General features: G+C 42.1%; 2 protein-coding genes across 3 annotated transcripts; both read right to left on the bottom strand.

Annotated features, from left to right (window-relative positions):
* Nucleotides 1-136: 136 nt before the first annotated feature.
* Nucleotides 137-2,253, bottom strand: si:ch211-255i20.3 (transmembrane emp24 domain-containing protein 11). Its single transcript, XM_061835276.1, has 5 exons — nucleotides 2,124-2,253; nucleotides 1,889-1,980; nucleotides 1,007-1,132; nucleotides 768-914; nucleotides 137-619 (listed from the first exon to the last, which is right to left on the bottom strand). Exons 1-5 carry the CDS (start codon nucleotides 2,251-2,253, stop codon nucleotides 470-472), a joined length of 645 nt encoding a protein of 214 aa, XP_061691260.1. The 3' UTR covers nucleotides 137-469.
* A 5,551-nt stretch (nucleotides 2,254-7,804) lies between these two features.
* On the bottom strand, nucleotides 7,805-21,811 carry spon2b (spondin 2b, extracellular matrix protein). 2 transcript variants are annotated; one of them, XM_061835271.1, is made up of 9 exons: nucleotides 21,546-21,811; nucleotides 21,328-21,458; nucleotides 20,304-20,580; nucleotides 16,195-17,445; nucleotides 14,431-14,699; nucleotides 13,121-13,344; nucleotides 12,465-12,656; nucleotides 11,444-11,630; nucleotides 7,805-8,278 (listed from the first exon to the last, which is right to left on the bottom strand). In XM_061835271.1, exons 5-9 carry the CDS (start codon nucleotides 14,666-14,668, stop codon nucleotides 8,100-8,102), a joined length of 1,020 nt encoding a protein of 339 aa, XP_061691255.1. In that variant the 5' UTR covers nucleotides 14,669-14,699; nucleotides 16,195-17,445; nucleotides 20,304-20,580; nucleotides 21,328-21,458; nucleotides 21,546-21,811; the 3' UTR covers nucleotides 7,805-8,099. The 2 variants fall into 2 exon arrangements, with proteins under 2 accessions (XP_061691255.1, XP_061691256.1); XM_061835272.1 differs by lacking the exon at nucleotides 21,328-21,458 and having other exon boundaries at nucleotides 16,195-20,580.
* Between the last annotated feature and the right edge of the window lie 655 nt (nucleotides 21,812-22,466).

Below are 22,466 nucleotides of genomic sequence, written 5' to 3'. Positions count from 1 at the left end.
TAACCAGGTTACTCTCAATGAGTTCAAAACCCTTAATAAAAAAAAAGAGACCTGGCATGACAGGCACCCCGCCCCCCCCCCAAAAAAAAATGACAAGAAATATCCTGTATACAATAATAAGTCTGTAATTCTTGACCAATTTGTGATAAGATCTATAATGTCTCATTTAAAGCCATAAAGATTGCATGTTAATAACTTCGTGACTTTATTATTCCATGGCGGGTTTTCACAAACTGAGCTTCGGCATTCCAAGTGGGTCATTTCATTTCTGCTTTTTTGTTATCATTCATTTATGTACAGTGTATGTCAATATAAAAATATTACTTATAAATTGAAGGTCCTGGGGAAGAAATAAACTACAATTAACTGTAGGTTGGAAAGCCTTGTTCTTAGCTGGAAGTAATAAGCATAGCAGTAATGTACAAGTAAATGACAATATGTTACTTTCCCCATCATCGACAAGCGGCAATCAGACGAGCTTCTTGGCGATGAAGAAATCCTTGAGCCGCTTCATCTGCCAGAAACCGACCGAGATCAGGAGGAAGGTCTGCACCACGGCCCACCACAGCACGGTACTGTTTGTTTCTTCGCTGATCTGACGGAAGGTCTCTTCCTTTTCCTGTAGGCAACAACAATTTGATAGATGATCAGACATACTGTGTTTGGTCTGGGCAAGCAATACATTTCATCAATTAAATCACACTCTAAATATGAAATGCCTCCCATAGTGGAGGGCATCTAAAGCCCTATTGGATATTCTTCCTTACTCTTTGATAATCCTGCTGCTTGGTGATGTACACCATCTGGTCAATGAGATGTTGCAGGCTGTATTCCAACGTCTTCAGTTTGTCTTTGGCGGCGTCACCTTTGGGATTCACGGCGTGGTCTCCGATCTGAACGTCCAAATGTAACTTCTGGCGAACACGAGATTAAACAGGAGTGGGTTAAAGATAACTAAATTTAATGAAGCCTCGTGCGAAAGTTGGTGAGTATTTCCCGGTCTCACCAGACGTTCTCCGGCAAAGACGGAGAATCTGGTGGAGTTGGATTGGAAGCAGAGGAAGTGCGGACCAGACGCGTGCGCTGTGAAGGTGAACTTGGCAAAGATGCCGTAGCGTTTGCTCATCAAAACCTAGCGTTAAGTGGATTACAAACATATAAATTGTTCTTTGGCATTTTAAGACATTACATTGAAAATTTTAAATCTAATTTGAGGACTGGCTGCTATTTAATAAGATGTAATATTTATAATCATAAAAAACTGTGTGAAGAATGTCATCTCATCAGCATTACTGACAATCTCTCCTTTGTACCGTTGCTGTTCCTCATCTTTGGTCAGAAAACTCGTGGAAGATGGACTCAACAAAGCCTGTAATGCTTTCTGCCAATAATTGCCCTCCCTATGACATACTTTCCCCACTGAAATGAAGGGAAATGCCATTATTTTTTTCCAGCTTCCCCAAAAAACTTTTTTTTTTTTTTTACAATAATACAACAGAATAAACGTAACAACTTATGCATCATGATTATTTTATTATTCCAATACAGACGTGGAGATACGTGGAGATGAGCACAAGGCAGTGAGCTGCAAAAATATTACTTATTTCACAGAGGGCAATGTATATACTGTATGCCTCTGAGTATTGTTCTGTGTCTGTGTATGTGTGTTGCTGCACCTTTTGTGTTCAGATATGTATTGCCTAAAGGGATATTACACAACACCACCAATGTTATTTGTGAGCACATTTGTGGCATTTTGCATGCTTTGTCAGCTTTGAGCAAAGAAGACTTTCCAAATGCAAATGAAATTACTTTTTCCATTACTGGGATGACAAAGTATCAGAAAATACTTAAGGCCATTGACGGTGCATTTTGCAAAAAACTGTACCTCATGGTCGGGGTCTCTGACTGTCACAGTGACGCCGAGTTGAGGCGAGTGGGTGGACGACTCCAAGTCCCAGGGCTGCAACAGGAAATATCCTGATGGGGAAAGAGATACGCTCAGCTGAGCTGTCGGCCGTAAGTCATCATGTTGTACGAGACACATTTATTCATTCTCAGAGGTGCTCTGTTTCCGTTTTTTTTTTTTTTTGTCTCATTCTTCTCGCCTCTCCAGGACTCACCCGTCACCAACATGTCCTCGGGAATCTCCTGAATGATGCATCGTTCCTCCTGTTCGCCCAGATCAAAATACATGGCGGACGCCAATGTCAGGTAAGCCTGCAGGAAGAAGCTGGCCCGTGTTAGCCTCATGGTCGGTCCGCTATGGCCCGTTAAACAGAATTTGCCTTGGGAGGTACGATAAAACCGGTCTATAAATGCTTAATGGGTTTTTCCAAAGAACACAGCCAGTCAGCGCCGGTGGCTGCCGAGTCTGAGAAAGTCACAGGTGCTGCTTTGCGTGACGAGACATGGGTCAAACGGTGTGACTGGTTCACTTGGCAGCCAATAGCAGTTAAGAAATGTTTCCTCGTATTGTTTCCTGAAAGGTAAAAAAAATTATCCAATTCGTCACTTGGTAATTAAATGGGTCTATTCTCCCTATCTAAGACTGCATTTACACTGCAGTTCCACACTCACAATAAATGCCTTTTTTAGAATTTCGTGACATCATAATATTAATAATCCATCCATTCATTTTTGGAGGCACTTATCCTCACAAGGGTCACGGGAGTGCTGGAGACTATCCGAGCTATCTTCGAGCAGGAGGCAGGGCACACCCTGAACTACTTGCCAGCCAATCGCAGGACACATAGATACAAACAACCATTCTAACTCACAATCACACCTAAGGGCAATTTAGAGTCTCCATCCATCCATTTTCTTCTATGCTTATCCTCACAAGGGTCTCGGGAGAGCGCACCTTCAATGAATGGCCAATTTCAATTTTTTTTTCATATATAAGGCGCATAGAATAGACGCTACAGTAGAGGCTGGGGTTACGTTATGTATCCATGAGATGGAGCTGCACTAAAGGCTCAATATTGATCCACATATAAGGCGCGCCGGATTATAAGGCGCACCGTCGGCTTCTGAGAAAATGAAAGGCTTTTAGGTGGGCCTTATAGTGCAGAAAATACGGTACAGTGAAGCCCTGGCGTGAACAACAAAAAACTGTGTAACTGAAACTTCCCCACCGTGTCTATGAATTGCCTATGTTGATATCCTTCCATCTATCCTCCTTCTTTTCTTCCTCGCCGCTTATCCTGACGAGGGTTGCGGGAGTGCTGGAGGCTATCCCAGCTGTCAAAGGGCAGGAGGCAGGGTACACCCTGAGCTAGTTGCCAGCCAATCGCAGGACACATAGATATACAAACAACCATTTGCACTTACAATCACACTTTGGGGCAATTTAGAGTGTCCAATTAATACAAACTTTGGATTTGAAAGGATTTGAACACCGGTCCTCAGAACTGTGAGGCCAACACTCTCCAGCTGCACCACCACATTCCCATAGTTTCCCCCAGACACGTCTATTATAACGTGTACAAAATGGTCTCATGGTCAAAGTTGGCCATTTTGGTTTAAAGGAGCCATTTTGAGCCAATTCCAGGGCTTGGACTCATCTAGGGAATTTGCTGAAGGAGCCCAAATGACGATGTGTTAGCTGTCTATTCTTTTTCTTTTACTTTCGGCTTGTCCCGTTAGGCTGGTATTCTAAATACAAATAATGTTAACAGGGGTAATTGTAAATTAACTTGATCGCCATCAGATTTAATTCCACAAGAACTACAACATGTAGATAGGGGATTTTGCTTGTTTTGAAGTTGGGGGTGGGGGGGGGTGAATCATAAAATGCACATTCTATACAGACTTACTATCGGAACTGTTAGGTTAGCTTCCTGTGCTAGGCAATTTGTTCCAAATATTGTAAAATAAATCATAAAGGGAATTTATTATGATTATTTTTTGTAACTTGGAACAAATCCAATTACGTTCGCAAGGATCAGTAGTTTTCTTATTGCTAACATACAAATCTCAGATTTAGATTATAGCACGAATCTATGCTATAATCAATGCTATTCGACACGGTGGATGACTGACATGCAGGGTACTTGCCTTGCACGAGTTCATTCATAATGTAAACACCCACGTCCCCACAGAGATTAGATTCTCCTGTCAAAGTGAGCATCTGCTAAAGTTGTCATTGTCCTCTCATACTCAAATCAAATATCACATCTGCGTGTCCTCCTCCACCTTGGTGCGAATGCAGAGTCCATATAATCTTTGGCAGCCGTGCGTAAATTGGGTCGATCTGTTTACAAAATCCAAAACTTTTCGTTGTGTGTCATAATGTATTCACTATAGTTCTGGTCACACATTTACATAGAGTCCTCATGGGCATGACTTTTTGTATTAATTGTGTGCTGATTCAATAATTCAAATTCATATTTTGTACATCTGTTTGAATGAATTATCTCAGAATCTGCAGCTGGTTTAGAAATCCAAAAACAAAATCCCAACCTATCTTACATAATCACCAAGTTCCTTGGACTTTCCCTGTTGTTCTGAGTATTGGTTGATACGATGGCAAAGTAGTTGCAGTATATCGTGATCGCTAGTAAGCTGTAAATCAGGAGGGGTGCGTACTTTGGGTCTAAGATCATGGGATGGTTTGCATTTGCCACAGTAAAGATATGATTCCCAACCGTTGTGCAGCGGACCATGAGGATGCTGGGAAAGATCGTCAGGTGTTGCACGAGAAAGAGGAAAATGCCCAAATTCACCGAATTTGCACAGTTTCATAAAGTTATTCACTACAAATAATCATTCACTCACATTAGAAAAATGTATGGGTGCGGTCAGTCATGCCCGCGGATTTAAAGTTACAGATGTTGTCCACCAGTCATGCCCGCAGATGTAATGTTGCAGGTGTGTGTTCGGTTTGTAATTATGAGTGTACCCCTTTAAGAGTGGAGTGGGGCGGTGTCAGGTAAACTAGGAAGTAGAAGTAGGCTGAGTAGCAGCTCGTTTCGAGACCATGTGCTTCCGTGTTTTTTTAAAAAAAAAGACGTTAGGCTGTGGTTCACTATGCTGGATCGGTTTCCATGTGCGCTGAGTGTGCGACAAGTGTGCAATTGTGCATCTTAGAGGGAACATTGGTCAAGTCTACACAAAATAAGCTACGTCTTTCAATATCTATGTATTTCTACTCGTAACAAATTTTAAGCGAAAGCGCCCCTCGAATCACAGTGACTGAATAATAGATCTCTGTTGATTTATATAATTTAGTGATGTGTGATTATAAACAGAACAATGAAATGTACTTCCACAAGATGGAAGTACTGTAATTTCCGCCCTATAAGCCTCGACTTTTTTCACATGCTTTCATCCCTGTGGTTTATAAAGTGTGCATTTTTTGTAACGGCCGCAAGGGGGCACTCGAGCAGAAAAGGTAAGAGGGAGATCGGTGGAATGTATGTGCCGAGGAAGTGACTTTTACCTGTCCGGCCCTATTAGCGCTGCGCTAGCGTGTTACTGCCGTGTTTTTACCGGTATGTTTTTTTTTTTTTTTTTAATAAACCAACCCTGTTAGCGTGGTACTAGCGTTAGCGCGGCGCTAGCATTAGCATTAAACTCTCTATGTACCGGATGAGGATTATAACCAGGTGCACTCTGTAGGCCGGGAATTATGGTACAATTAACCTGTGCATTCACCTATTGCAACTCATACAAAATAATATTAGCTTTTTTTTTTTTTCAATTGAATATATCCAAATTTCACAGTAAGGATGTCAATTCGCGAGTAAATTGAAATTAGGTGAGCCAGTGGCTGAAATTCGCTGCATTTATTTCTATAGTAGGCATGCCAATGAAGAGTAATGATATAAACCTTTGATAGCTTCGGTGTAGGACTTCTTGTGACAGGAGCTAATGAGATTTCTAAGAAGCGTGCCGGAAGGCTTTTACAGCTGGAAATCGTACCTGCTCTCCTCCTGTGATTGCTCGTAGTGTCTTTCACTCATTTCCCCGTCTGTCATCAATCAAAGCCAGAAAATTCAAAGCCAGCGTGTTATTGCTATTCAATCTGTCTCCTCTGGTGTGATTAGAGCCGAGGCGTATGCACGTTTTTGTCTGTTTTACGAATTTCAACTGGCAAGATTCAGGAAAAGAAGGAACATTTCTCTGTCACAGTTGCAAGAACGTCTGCTCTGTGCATTAAACAGGATTCTGCAATACTTTGTTTCACGTGCAGCAGCATCAAGTATGATTTCAAGCCCCCGTGAGGTAGGTCATTTGTTTAAAGGTCAGTCAGCACCTTTACCCAGTTAATGGTAACACGTGTGAGGCTTATTCATGTTCCTCATACGTTACAATAGATACAAGTATGTTTGTTTTGAATGGGTGTGGTCTTGGAAGATTGTTAAGCACCTCAAGGGGAGTTGATTTGCTTCAAATCCCAACAGTATGAAAGTAAATTAGTGCCACCAGGATTTGAATTTGAAATGCCACAGAAAACAGGATTTGAATTTGAAATGTAAAGGGATCACATTTTCAATAGTTGCTACAATTCGCTGTCTGAAATTCACTGTCTGTGCCATCAGGCAGGGTTACTTCAGGTCAGAACTCGACAGCCAGTCAATCCAGTTAAGCTTTCTTAGTCACGTGACGTCACATACTAAGAAAGCGTAACTGGATTGGGTGGTTGTGCGGTTCTGACGTGAAGTAACCCCGGCTGGTGACGCAGACGATGAATTTCAGACAGCGAATTGTAGCAACTATTGAAAATGTGATCACTATTATGTGGCATTTCAAATTCAAATCCTGGTGGTAGTACTTTACTTCCGCACAACCATACAACACTGGCCCCAACGGTTGTCCGCCGCTACTGTGATGTGTGGATCGGACCCGCATAATTCCGGTATCAAACATTAATTATGAATGAAGGTTAACACACACGAGAATGTCATTAAACTATTCATCCATATGACATTGTTCACATCTTGAAACATCATGATAGAGTGGAACCTCCATAATCTGATGTTTTAACCAAGTAAGTTTGATCAACATTTTTGGAAAACATTAAGGTGTCTTTGTTTTTTTTCATCCTGATGTTTAATTTTTTTTTTTAACGAACAGAGGGTTTTGATTTGTATCTCTTGTCACTGGTGCTGTTCAATCAATTCGGTTTGGAATGTTTGACGAGTAGCAGGCTATTGAGTGAAGACGTAGACTGCTAAGTTCGATTCTCCTCCTGGTCGATTTATTCCAATTTGAATTCATATTCATGTTTTATTTTTTAAAAATTTCATTATGTACAAATCAGATTATATTCAACAAAAAGGAACACAGTGAAGCTGTTGACTGCTACATTATCATAATCCTCCTTGCAGAATTTTTAAAAATAGGTGGAGGTTTGTTTTCTTTTTGTCTAGTCTCTTTATTCTTAATGAATCAGACTACGTTCAACAAAAGAGTACATAGTGAAGAGGTAGACTGCGGTTAGCTTCTCATGCTAGCCAAATTATTTCAAATTATTTTAATAGGGATCTTTTTCCCCCATATGTAATAAATAAATAACAATGAACCTTAGCAAGGTTGAGAATACAATTTCAATTCTTAAATATTAAACTCATTGGTGACATATTTTAATGTAGAGAAAAAAAAAAAACCCTGCCACTGTTTCAACAGACTTTTATTAACCATACAGATATCACAGTTTTTGCAGTTCTGTTTTGTACAAAAATATTTTCTGGATGAAACCAGTACCATAATCACATTACAAAAAAATAAAAGGAATACAAATGACTACATTCATATTTGTACGTGACCAACGAGTCAATAAATACAATCTTTTGTTCGTGCATTCTATTCATCCTAAAGCCACTTATTGATCACCCGCAACATTGGATTCTTGTCTAAAGGTGACAACACCAAAGTACAGTTTTCCCTTTAATTTCAGATCTATCATTAGGATTCATTAGAAGCTTATTTTTACACAATTGAGCAGGTCCAGTTCATGACTCAAGCGACTAAACCACGGACCTTTTCCCATAGAATCTCCTCCGCCGTCTTTTCCGACCTTGCCGCACCTTCCGGTCCTTCCTCCCTCCGCCGTTGTTCCTCTTCTTCTTCTCCTGTTTCATTTCCAGGTCTAGTCATAAGCAGTTATCCGGGATGCACTTCCGTTCCTCCTCCAGCAGGGGGCAAGGGGCGCCGTTGTTGGCATGGTGCATGAGGATGTAGCGCGTGCGGTGCTGCAGGCCAGCTTTACCGCACTTGCCCTTGCACAGGCCCCAGGGAGACCACGCTGACACCTCGCAGTCCAGCGGTGTTTCTGCATTGCACAACGGTAGACTTTAGAACAAGGGGTGGACGCGGGGCTCACTAAGATCCATGACCTCCATTTTTCAAAAGAGATTTACTGCTTCTTAAAATATAAGAACTGAATAATGACGAAATACGAAGAGGAGTACGGTCTTATTTTAGACCATTGTAACCAATTGGAAGGATTGGCTGAATTCCAGTTTCTCTAACATCCAAACCCTGAACCCAATTTCAAATTCTAAACCCTTACCATAAAAGGTAACCCTAACCTTAAAAAAACCACCAACCCATAAGCCCAACCCTAACCCCAAACCATAAATGAACATATTTGCAAAAACTCAAACCATAAAACCCAAACTCCAAACCGATAACCTAAACCCATCCATTCATCCATTTACTGAACCTCTTATCCTCACAACGGTGCCTATCTTTCGAGAGGCCGTGAACTAGCCAATTACGGGGCACATATAGACGAACAACCACAACCCTAACTCACATTCGTACCAACGGACAATTTTAGAGTCTTCAATTAACCTCCCCTGCATGTTTTTGGAACGTCAGAGGAAACCGGGGTACAGGAAGAAATCGGGCCAAATCCTAAATCCTAAATCCTAAATCCCAAACCCATAAACGTAACACCTAATACCGTAGTAAGTTTCTTTCGGCTTGTCCCATTAGGGTTCACCACAGTGTAACATCTCAGATCCTGAACCTAAATCCTAATATCAAACTCAAGAAGGCTGTTAGAAAGAACCCTATAAAATAGTAACAGAACGACCCCAAAAACCTAACCCAAACCTTAAATGTTGTCCAAACCATAAGCATAAAACCCAAAAGAGAACAAAAGAGAATACAATTCTGGACCTAACTGTAACCATAAAGGAGAACACAAAAACGACTCCTAAACCCAATACCAAATGCTAAACAGAGCTCCTGAACTTTAACCCTACAGGCTTACATTATATTATTCTAAACTTAAGCACTGCCCCGATGCTTTACTTCCATCTCTTAGAACAGGAGCGTCAAACAAATTTTTGTCACGGGTCAAATTGTACTTAGTTTCCTTCAGAGGGGTGTAATGACTGTGAAACGATACAAATCTTTACTCACCTTATCCTATTTAGACACCAAAATCATGAACTAGTTTTTGAATCAGAAATCAAGGGAAAAGGGTTTTTCAACTATCGTTCATGCCCGGTAACGACAATGCTTGTAATATCTCATGTGGCGGGCCGGGTCTGGCCTCTGGGCCTTGAGTTTGACACCTGTGTCGCAGAGGGGAAAATGACAAATACTGCCAACACCTAACCATAATTCGAAACATCAAATTTTAATCCCAACAATATTCCCTCGCCCCAATTTCTAACCTTTAAAGTGATTGTAAATAACTCCAACCACAAACAACTAACCATAACCCTAACAGTAACTCAGTGCAGTAGTGTTGACTTACGCTGGTTTTGTGTGGGTGGGTGTTTTTTTCCGTATGACTCCTGTTAAATGTCAAGTTGGCCACCCCTCCTTTGATGCATAGGGAATCTTGACGTAGGAGAATTCAAATACTTTATCTACCACATGTCTCAATGTCAGTTTTCATCTCTTGACAATCATGAATAAGAGCAAGGGACACCTTTGACAACCTTATAAGAGGGATTGAGTATAAAGTTGTCGGTTCAAAGTAAAAAAGCAGAAGGATGAGGCAATGCACAGAGGCACCACTGAAGGACGGATGGCCTGTTGGACGTTTGCGTCAAGGCTGATTCCCGTTTCTTATTCAGATCCATTAATGACACATGGAAAAACGTTAGTGGGCCAAAGGATGAAATACCGTCAATCAAACTTGGCCGATATTAGTTGACACCTGTGAATGTATTGCACTGAACTAAGTTCAAGGAGGTGATTGTGAATCAGTCGTGACCGTCATCTTTTAGACTCGTGGGCAAAAATTGAGGAAAAAGTGAAAGACAAATCTATTGACGAAGAGCTGTTTAACAAAACTGAAAAACCAGCAAAAATTGCTGTTTGGACTCTTTATTTACATGACTGCCAAATGTGACAACAGATGTCGGTTTTCGGAACCAATTTTATCGTCTGTAATAATAATTTAGGATGTGCAAGGACGTTGCCGCCAAAGCAGGAGTTTTGCGAGATTCATCACCATGGTAGCATTTGTTAATATGACGCCCTATTAATCCATCTTCAGTCTCGGTTTCATCAACAACAGCAAGTACTGGCATGGCGTTCATATGACTGCATTGTGAGGATTTGTTTTATTTTTGTAGGGTGGGGGTGAGTCCGTCACCTGGGATGGTTTTGTCATCTGTAAAAAGTTGTAGCTTTCTAGGTTGTTATTTGTGCAAGCTGGGAAAACCCCAATTGTTGGGCCCTGACTTATTGTTGACACGTAGTCAGGGTAAACAAACCCGTCTTCTAATTACTGCAGTTTTCCTCAGATATAACCTTTTAACATTGCAGCCTTCATTCTCATCGGGATTTCCGCGCAGTTGTCTCAACCTGTAAAAAGGTCTTTATTCTTCTCAGCTTTCTGCTTTCGCTCGCTCTTAATCTGCGCAACAGGGAGTCATAAACAGCAACTGTCTGTGAATCAGTGCAGACCGAATGGAGCTTTCACCTCATTAATAAGAGTCCTCGTGAAACATAACCATCTGCCTCCCATTTTGGGTGGCCGATCCACATTTTGCTGTTATTTTCTAAGAATTAAACGCCTCCATAAGATGCCAGATGTGCCTTTTCCAACTTTTTTTTCTTTTTAATATCCCTAACTCCACAATCCTTGCCTGCCTGACTTCAACTTTTGGTCACGCGTCTCTGTTGGTTTATATTTTGTACATGTGTAATACATTTTGTATTCCTAGGTCATTATGGTGTTTAGATTGTTGCAAAGTAATCATCGGATCATGCAGGAATACTGAGTGGGTTTACTGTGTTAAAACTGAAATCAAAAAGGCTCATCACATGCTTTTCTTGTGTGCATATCAGCTGTTTAATGGCTTGTTGATGATATCCCATATGAACCCAAGATCAACCAATGCGATATATAATCTGTACATTTGGGTTGACGACGCGTAATACATAATTTGACTCGAGAGTGCAGATCAGTCCTTGACTCAAAATGTAAATGTAGGACCATGCATGACTAGGTGCTCTTCTGACTTACTTATGAGGTTGTCCTCAATCTCATTCCCTGTTGGCAGCAGGTTGGATTGGGTGGGTTCCACCGGGAGGCTAATTATCCGATTCATCTTCTTTATCTTGGTCAGCGTTACCTTGGCGATGGGTGGGAGATGCTTCAGGCGTGGGTAATAGAAGGAGTTTGCGGGGTGGCTTGGGAAGGATGAGGTTATCTGCAAATAGAGAAGGACAAGAAATTACTTTGTATAAGTGAAGATCCACCGGAATGTAACTTGCAAATACAAACAGGCCAAGACATATGCTCTACTTGTCAAGCTGCATTATCATAGTTTCATCTTTGATAGCAATAGTGAAAAAAAAAATTCATACACGTAGTTGAAATTTGATCGCTATCAGACAAAATCTCAAGAAAGAGTCAATTTTTGGAGGTCCACGAAAATGTTGGTTTTAAACCACTATGTGTCATGAGCAAGGCCGGATGGACCACGGCCAAGAGGGGCATGGCCTCGCCACCGCTCCGAGGGGTTGCATCTCTGAGACCTGTCGCCGGTCACAGCTGTGTCACATGTGGCCCTGCGATTAGAGAATGTATTGAAGTTGGAGTTTTGTCACCGGTTTTTGCCAGTTCGTTGAGTATGCTTTCCTGCATCAAGGGTTACTCCGCCACTGCGCCATTATAGTCCAGTCACGCTTTTAGTTATGCTCTTTAGTTGACTCATAGTTATCGGACATTGTTTCTTGTGTTCTGGATCCTGCCTCCTTGGACTGTGTGGTTGTGCACAACTTTTGTTTATAATAAAACCCACTGGACATCATGTCCTTGTCATGGAGTCCTGCATTTAGCACCATTGGTTCGTGACAATATGACAGACTTCCCATGTCTTTTTACGCATGGCTTCTTGAAGATTCTTTGTGGGTCTACTCTTAATCAACATGCCTGCTAAATTTTGTGTTGTGAAGACTAAATTTGTATTCCAAAGGCAAAGTAACTTCAGGGGCAGAATTAATTTTCCACTTATCTGGCTGCCCATCGTTGGATGGCCTACCTCAGTGATTTTGTCCTGCGGCATGGTCTCAAAGTTAGGAGAGGAGAACGTGAACCCGCTGTCAGTCCCAGCGTCGTACGGGAAGAGCTCCAGAGACAAACTGTCTTTCCACTGGTCACCGTCGCACAGGTCCACACTGTCTGCTCCCACGAACCAGTCGGGACTCGGAATGAGGCGCACGATAAACGACAGCTGGAGAATTGAGAAACATTGGCGAGAGAGAGATTACCATTTTAGGAGAATCTAATACTGTTCTAGGCTATTCAGGCAATTCATTAGTAGGACTGCAACATCAAAGCTTTAGACTGGTTAGCTAAGCCTTAGTTCTAACATCAAACCCGGCCAAACAGATCCCCCAACTTTACGACCACCCTAAACACTTGCTCCTGCTGAGCTTCCCATAACAAGTCAAGACGTGAATCTGGCTCATGGATGCAGCACCTAGAACTCGTTTTGTCACATATTTATTGCTTGAAATTAGTCAAGCAATCCTTGCGACAGTGCTCGTGATGGATGGCTGCAAGCATTGAGGTCATACATGCTCCACCTACGGGCACTTGCCAAGGCCTCTGTTGTCTATCTCACACTGACCCCTGACAGGGTCCGATCAAATTTCTGAACGAGTATTAAGCAAGGCAGGTGTGTGAGCAACTCACATAGGAGTGTCTGGCAAAGACTTCGACCACAGCGCTGCTCTGGCCGGTGCCTCCTACGACAGCAGGAGCTGAGAAGATGGCATAAACACTCTGAATCTCTTCCCCGGCTTGCTCCACTTCCTTCATGAGCGTCCAAGCTTCGGCTTTCTCCGTGAACTCCCTCACTCCATTGCTGGCAAAGCCATTACGCTGCCACATGTGGTAGTCAGAGCTGTGGGTCACGCCTAAGGACAAAGTGAGGAAAGACAAGGGGAAACGCCACAGGATATTTATTACATAGTGTGTGATATTATTCATTTTATATCCAAATTACATTCTTCCCTGATAATAGTTATTGGTTCTTGGGGTATCGAGTTTAGAAGTCAGGTGGTTTTGTCATATCTGGTGGATCGAGATGAGATTTGATGCTTGTTACATCACCGACTGTGTTCGTGTATTGGACCCAGCAACACTGAACCTCATTTGGTTCTGTCACTCAACCTGTCTTAAGTCTCGTTTTACCACCGTTTATGGCGAGTTAATGAAATTTTGCTGCCATACTCTATACTCAAGATGAAAACCTACATTTTTCACAATTCAGAGTACCCCATCTTTCATGTACTATTCCATACTACGTGGTTTAGAGTAAGAGATTAATAAAGAAGAAGTTGGACACGGGGAGGACTGAGGAGAGCCGTAAGAATTACATTGAGATGCACCGTAGGTCAAAGGTAGAGGTGGCGAAGGCTAAACAAGAGGCATATGACGACATGTACTCCAGGTCGGATACGAAAGAAGGAGAAAAAAGGATCTCTACAGGTTGGCCAGACAGAGGGATAGGGATGGGAAGGATGTGCAGCAAGGAAAGGTGATTAAGGATAGCGATGGAAATATGTTGACTGGTGCAAGTAGTGTGCTAAGGAGATGGAAAGAGTACTTTGAGAAGTTGATGAATGAAGAAAACGGGAGAGAAGGTAGAGTAGTAGAGGTGAGCGTGAATGACCGGGAAGTGGCAATGATTTGTAAGGGAGAAGTCAAAAAGAGACTGAACAGAATGAAAAATGGAAAGACCCGATGACATATCAGTGGAAGTATGAAAGCAATTTGGTGATGTGGCTGTGGAGTTTTAGACCAATTTATTCAATAGAATAGGAAAAGTAGGCGAGTTCCCACTTTTAAGAACAAAGGCAATGTTCAGAACTGTGGAAACTAAAGAGGAATAAAGATGATGAGCCACACGGTGAGGTTATGGGAAAGAGTAGTGGAGGGTCAACTCTGGGACTGTTTTTGGACAGACTATTAGAATAAAAAATAGCTCCATGTGTACTCACCAACAAGGTTGGACCACTGTGCAGGGGGGCGGTACACGGGATACTGTTTGGGGAACGCCGCCCTCGTCCACTTGCCGGTAAAAGTCAAGTTGTACTGGGCGGATTCAGAGGCGGTGCACATGGGCACGTCCGTCGGCACGGGCATCGGGTGGACGACGTTGGCCAGCGTCAGCGCCGTGACTACCACCATGCGGCGTAGGGCCTCGCTGGCGGCGGAGATGCTTGTCGATGTGTCCATGATAATGAGGCGGAATAAATGGAAACCCAAGCTAAGGAAAATAACGTGGACAGTCTTAGTGGAAATGGACAGTCCCAGAAACACGTTCGAGTCATTGGTGACTGTAAATTGCCTAATGGTATGAGGCTATTGAGAATTATTATTATAATTATTTTTTTGCATATCACTATGCTGACTAATTACTGTCGTATGTATTTATTCAGTATTGGTTTACTTTATTTCACTCTCAACTGCTTAAAAATAGACTACAGTATTTATTGACACACATACACTATATGTATCCTTTTTCTGCTGTCTATTCTGTTCACATTCACGCATGTATACAGTATAGCGGCACGGTGGAGCAACTGGTTATCTCGTTGTCCTCACAGTTCTGAGAACCGAGGTTCAAATCCCGCCCCCGCCTGGGTGGAGTTTGCGTGTCCTCCCCGTGTCCGTGTGCACCCCGGTTTCCTCCCACATCCCAAAAACGTTAATTCATTGGAGACTCTATAAATTGCCCATAGGTGTGATCCTGCGATTGGCTGGCAACCAGTTCAGGGTGTACCCCGCCTCCTGCCCGTTGACAGCTCGGATAGGCTCCAGCACTCCCCGCGACCCTTGTGAGGATAAGTGGCTAAGAAAATGGATGGATGGATGCATGTGGTGGTTTGTTGTGTGGTTTATTTCATTCTCAGCTGCTTACTATTTATAAATCTAGTTATTGACATGTATTTTGTTACGTTATGCTGCTGGCTTCTTGCTATTGTTCATAATACTTCTATGACGATATCTATTCACGATTGCTGTTATTTCATTGTCACCTGCTTATAAATCGTTAGGTAATTTTCTGCATCATATAACGTTGCTGACTATTACCGCTTTTCATATTCACCTCTGTATACACAGTGCTGTGAACAGGTATTTGCCCCCTTCCCAAATTCACATTATTTTGCGTTGTTTCTCTAGTTTGTTAATCAAACAAATGTAAAAACCAAAAAATCAGTTTTTCAATGGTGATTTTATTTATTAAGGGGAAAAAACATTCAAAGCTACCTGTCATGGAACTATGTTTATTTATCTATTGACAATTGAGAATAAGGGCAGCGGATGCCTTTGACAACCTTATTTATTTCTCACCTGCTTACAGTATGCTGCAGTTATCGATGCATATTTTTGCGACATACAACAGTGGTGACAATTCTAAGAGTGGTTCAAACCCACTTCCGTACCTATCAATGTACATTCTAGACATATACAGTAGTAATAATGTAGTTACCACATACACTTCCTGCATTCGTTCACCCGGCATTTATTTCGGTCACTTCCACACATTATGTTGTGTCTTAAATGTTTTGCAGACGAAAGGGTACGTTTTAACACATCCAGTCACATTTCATGCAGATGACATATTTGCATCACAGACAATGTATGTCAAAATAATTGCTAATGTGCTTGTTTAGAAGGCACAAATTCTCCTGCTACTTGCAGTCATGAATGCATAACGTCTGCATGCATTTGCGAGCGTATAGTTACTGAATACTTACAGACTTTGCTGCAGGTTTGTGATGAATGAAGCGTTGAGGAGGAGAGGGAGAGGAGGCGGGTGGGTGGAGAGCAGTGGATGTGGCTGTCGGCAAAAGTGACTGCGAAGCTCCAAAGTCCACTTTCACCTTTATATGTCTTTTCAGGAGCTTCACCCCCTCCTTCCTTCCACTGCTCACCCCATCACACCTCCTTTTTCAAACTCCCTTGGCTCCTTTCTTTTCCTTAACGCCCTCCGCTGCATCTGATCTGCTTGTCAATTGATCCCACGCTATGTTAACTGCTACGCTACCCGATGTATATAACAGCTTGTAAATGTTCATGCCCGCACACACGGCAAAGCAAGTTTGACACATTATGGCAAAAATATGGAAGGGAATATAACTTAAGATGCGTTTTCAGTCTGTAGCACCAGTGCACACCCAGTTTATATCCACAGGTGCCTTTTACACAGAATATCTATTTATGTTAGATAATTGGTTGATTGGTTAATTTGTAAAAAAAACAATAATAATAATAATAAATAGTACAGTGGTGCCTTGAGAGACCTTTGACCCTACTTAATTTTTGCTTTCACCTGAATGCAAAAATATGGGATACAAGCATGGAACTCAACTCAACTCACTGTATAAGATGTAGAACAATTAATCTAAAAAAGAGGCTTCAAGCAGTTTATTGACACCACACTGAATATAAAACAAAGAAAATTAAAAACAACTGCATACTGTAGTTTCGCCTGAAACTACAGTATGCCTAACAAACAATGGAAAACACCTTAGACACGCTAATGAATTAGCATCAGTGTTGCAGCATTATAATGCTTGAACACAAATGATGATGCAACACATGTAGAAAGATGTGTTGGACTTATTCTTTTCTCTTTTCTACTACAGAGAATGACTGAATATTATTGCAGCTTATTTCGGACTTGTGACTGTCTCCATGTATATATGTATGTATTACACTGCCTCCATGTGGCCAAGCCATGCACATAATTCAATTGAAAATAATATTGCAAAGGGGCGGCACGGTGAATCAGCTGGAAAGTGTTCACCTCACAGTCCTGAGGTCCCGGGTTCGATCCAGGACCCGCCTGTGTGCAGTTTGCATGTTCTGCCCGTGGCTGCGTGGGTTTTCTCCGGGTGGGCACTCCGGTTTCCTCCCACATCCCCAAAACATGCGACATTAATTGGACACTCTAAATCTCGCGGGCCACGTTGTTGTTCTGGTTTCCCTCAGAGGGGCCGTTATGACTGTGAAACAAAAATATGTAATCATCTCATCATATCTACATCATCAATTTATGAACTAGTTTTGGAATCAGAAATCAAGGGTCATGTGTTTTTCAACTATTCACGTTTGCTAACACAAAAATGCTCGTAATATCTCAACTTTTATCATTTATGTAATATGACAATTTGAAATTGACACTCTAGTTGTGGCGGGCGAGATCTGCCCCCCGGTGCCTTGAGTTTGACACCTGTGCTCTAAATTGCCCCTAGGTGTGATTGTGAGTGCGACTGTTTGTCTCTATGTGCCCTATGATTGACTGGCGACCGGTTCGGGGTGTACCCCGCCTCCTGCCCGTTGACGGCTGGGATGGGCTCCAGCACTCCCGCGATCCTTGTGAGGATAAGCGGCTAAGAAAATGGAAGGATTACAAAGTATGCATTTTTTTTCCCATGGATGCTTACAATATGTAGCTCTCCTAAAACCAACCACTACATAGTATATGAGAAATAGTCACTAATGTCCAAAAATCTTTATATAAAAAGCATAGTTTAAATCTAATAGTTATAGAGCAGGGAAAGATGCTACAGATGATTTTATTTATTGAGGTACTCATTTTGTATCTGTAACCAGTTTTTCACCTGTCGTTTTTGGCTCTCATGTCTCGATTTATAGTGTGTATATATTTTTTTTTGTTTATGACATATCCATACCTTTTTAAATGTGGCTATTTTAAGTCCTTTGACCGCAACTTTCGCTCCGCAAACATTGAAAAGTGTGTCACGTTTGAGCCCGTCAGGCCTTCCATGTGGACAGAGGATGCCGTGTGTCTGTTTTACAGTGTGTGATGTTTGACTTCCATCCGGACAGGAAGGCCAGGGTAACAGCTGCTGTTTCTCCTCCGTCTCCAAGCCCCGTGTGTGTATTTCCGTAATCTTTCAGCCAGGTGTATATGTGTGTGTGTGTGCGCGCGGAGGCCGGGTGTGGTGCTTGGCTGGAATTCGGTGCCGAGAGGTGGCAGACAACGCCACGCGTTCACGTGCAAACACACAAATGTGCCAGCATGCTGACTCAGCCCACGTATAATAGTTTCCATATGCTCACGTTTTCTTCCAAATACACATTAACACACCTACACATGCACACGCAGACACTGCGGCCTGTTGCTTTCACTCACTGCGTTTTTTTTTTGGTTTTTTTTTATTTCCATAATTTGTGTTTGTTTGGATTGTGGATTTTTGTTCATTTTCACCTGTGGATATCTGCCCTGCGACTGACTGGCGACCAGTTCAAGGTCAAGTTAGAAGCTGGATGGGATAGGGTTCAGCCTTCCCGTAACCCTTGTAAGGATAAGCGGCTTGGATGATGGGGGCGGCACGGTGGATCCGCTAGAAAGCGTTGGATTCATTGTTCTGTGGTCCCGGGTTCAATCCCGGCCCCGCCTGTGTGGAGTTCCCATGTTCACCCAGTGCCTGCGTGGGTTTTCTCCGGGCACTCCGCGGTGTCCTCCCACATCCCAAAAACTCGCAGCATTAATTGGACACTCTAAATTGCCCCTAGGTGTGATTGTGAGTGAGGATAGGCTCCAGCACGCCCCGTGACCCTTGTGAGGATAAGCGGCTAAGAAAATGGATGGCTTGATGGCATTTTTATAACATGTTGTCTGTGTAGGTTGAAAAGTATCGAGCCCATTTTGACAAAATAAGGAATAGAAAGCACATTTTTTTCAAATGTTATGAGTAAAAGTGAAACGTCAGAAAAATACATATTCAAAATACAGATACCTAAAACCTCTCGTAAAGTAAAGTAATATAGTATGTTTACTTTGTTACTTAAATATCACTGGCCAGCGGTAGAGAATATAGCTATTGTTGATGTCTACATGCTCGTCTGACTTGATGTCGGTATTTTATTCCGTTTTGGACGCAGGCTCGGAGCCAAGTCCTGCGTTGTTTTGAAAATAGAAAACCTGGAGAAGCCGAGAGCCCCTCATGAATATGGGTCAGCAAGCTTTAAAAGCGCCTCGGGCCATGTGAGCCAAGCACGTGGCTGCCGTAACTTGGCTGTGGCGGGGGATGTGGATGCGCCTTGCGGCGGCAAGGTCGGGGGAGAGCGTCAACATCAAAAGCTGATTTTGCTGATAGACGAGCATTGTGCGTGTCTGAAGGGAGGAGATTGATTTACGAGACGCATGAGCTCTTCATCTGCTTGACGCATTAAAACCTCTTTCAAGTGCACCTCCAATTTCACAAGATTGATTTGTTTGTTTAAGGCTCGATTCGACACAGTATCATGTATACAGTAATGCCTCCCTCCAAATACTTGTACTTCCTCAAATGGAGGTCTTGATTTTCCAGTGCATGCTTAAACAGTCTCTCCAACAAACGTGAAAAAAATAACAAGTTTGCTTCCTCAATGTAAAAAAGGGATCTCAAATTAAACTACCGTAATTCCCGGCCTAGAGAGCGCACCTGGTTATAAGCCTCACCCAGTACATTTGTCGAGGAAATAGCATTTGGTACAAACATATGCCGCAGCTGTGTAAAAGCCACACATTGAAACATGAGATATTTACAAAGAAAGATGGTATCGTTACGTGTGAATTTAGACTAACGTCCCCTTTTTTCAAAGCAGCAAAATGCGACAAGGCTGTTGATCTCACACACATCAACACAACACAAACACGATAGAAAAGCTAACACAAAATAGGTAGGTATCATCTAAATATTTAACGAGCATATTTCCGAGCAGACAAATTGTAAAACCTGTGAAATATGCATTGAACTTAATCGTACCTTCTAGCTTGAACTAACATGGTTAAATCAACTAAACGGAGTAGTAATTTCAGAAAATACAGTGAATATACAACAAAAAACTGCACCTAATAACGCTTGTCAAATTGTCAAAATGGGCGTTCAAGAACAGAGGAGTTGAGCCACAACTGCGAATAGTCACCAATGTTGCAAGAGTGTTTCCAAACAAGCAAATGTTCTTCCCAGCGGGTATTCCAAGTTAGCGACGGTTCCAGCCGGTCCAAAAACGAAAGGCAGCAGGCGTCCGTGCGGTTATTATTCCAAGCAGCGTAGTTTCCCAGAGCAGCGGTGAAGTCGTTAGAAGAAGCCTCGTTGTCCGTCTTTCTCGTCCTTATATAGGTAATCCTTGAAACATTTCATTCGCATTAGAGGAAACCGCGTCACATCATAAGGACTTAAAAGTATGAAAGGAAATAGTGTCACAAAGATTTGCACCTTAACAACTTAAATGCAGAACAGGAAAATAAAGAGAACAGAGAATAAAAATACACACACATATAACAGCACGCAGAGAGTTTAACGCTCACACCCCCACGCTAATGCTAGCGCCGAGCTAACAGTAGCGCCATGATAACAGGGCCAGTTAAAAAAAAACATATAAAATCACTGAGACACGGTATGAATGCACAGGTTAATTGTACCATAATTCCCGGCCTACATAGCACACCTGGTTATAGACCTCACCCGGAACATAGAGAGTTTAACGCTAACGCTAGCGGCGTGCTAGTGCTGCGCTAACAGGGCCGGTTAAAAAATCACAGAGACACGGCAGTAACACGCTAGTGCAGCGCTAATAGGGCCGAACCGGTAAAAGTCACTTCCTCGGCACATATATTCCACCGGTCTGCACAATGCAAAAATGCACAAATTAGCCGCATCACCCCATAAACCACAGGGTTGAAAGCGTGTGAAGAAAGTTGCGGCTTGTAGGCCGGAAATTACGGTAAATTGCTTGATCCCATTTAAACTCCGTTACTAACCAAAACAGGAGCAAAAAGGACCTAAATAATCTCTCCAATGAATTGAATCATGTTTTAAAGGTTTCCTTTAACCTAATTGACATTTTTACATTTTATCCACAGTTGAACTCACCCAAAGTCCAAAACCTTACAGATGAGGGACCGCAACCCCAATGACTCGCACCGTTCCTATTCTTAGTGTTTCCAACAAGTTGCACACGTGTCACATCTAGAGCAGTGCTCGCCTTTGGCCCATCTCCTTGCCTTCAACAAATTATTTAAAAAAAAAACAAAAAAAAAAGTTTTTTTTTTTTTAGTTGGTACAAAAAATGACATCATTGAACATTTTACCAGCAATCCTAACAACGCTGATCCAGTGAGCAGACGCTCTCAAAATGCGAGGACGTCCGCAAAGCCCCTCAGCCGCCGCCAGCCTCTCCTAACAAGGGCCCGGCTTCAAACAATTTGACAGCTTTTGTTTATTACGTGGCGCCAGCATTGCCATGGCGACAGGAAGTGTTGTCATTCTGTCGGGCCATTGTAATGGAACCCCTCATAAAATTGGAGTGTAATGAAAAGCACATATCTGCAAAATTGAGTGATCTTTTTGTGTTTTTATTTTTTTTTCTTCCCCGAAACACAAAGAACTGTCTTTTTGTCAGAATTTGGGAAAAGTGGCTGCAAATGGAAATTGAGCATGTGTTTAAATGTGATGAAACAGCACGCAGCTGACATTAAACTATTAATAAATAATTTAACGTCTTCACTGAAGCTAACATGAAAAACACACATAAGTGAACTTCACACTAGATTGCTGGAGTCCATATTTGAAACTTGAATCGCTGAACTGTTAGCAAGCTGCGCTAACAGCTGACCCATTTGGATATCTTAAGGAAGGCTAAATCGGAGTCATTAGCCAATCTTATTTTTGAACAACCTTTTCCAGGTAATAGTTGGGCAGCACCAAACTTCCATTTTCTGTTGGTTGGCGGGTTAGCTGGAGCCTATCCGAACTTACTTTTCAAGACAGGTGAGGTACACTCTGGTCTGAAAAAGCATCCCCCCCTCAAATCATGTCACAAAGCATCCCCTCTGTAGATCATAACTTTAAAAAAAAATAATAACAACGGCGCCATCGATTTAGTCGAAATCCACTCGACTAATATCACATTACCATCAACTACAAAAATTCTGGTTATTCAATGCATGGATCACAATTACAACAAAAAAATCTAATAAAATAAATAATTACATAAAAATAATTACATTAAA

This window comes from Syngnathoides biaculeatus, chromosome 11 (assembly GCF_019802595.1).
Source record: "Syngnathoides biaculeatus isolate LvHL_M chromosome 11, ASM1980259v1, whole genome shotgun sequence".
NCBI lineage: Eukaryota > Metazoa > Chordata > Actinopteri > Syngnathiformes > Syngnathidae > Syngnathoides > Syngnathoides biaculeatus.
The sequence above is the reverse complement of the archived record's forward strand: the minus strand, read 5'-3'. Positions and strand labels throughout refer to the sequence as shown.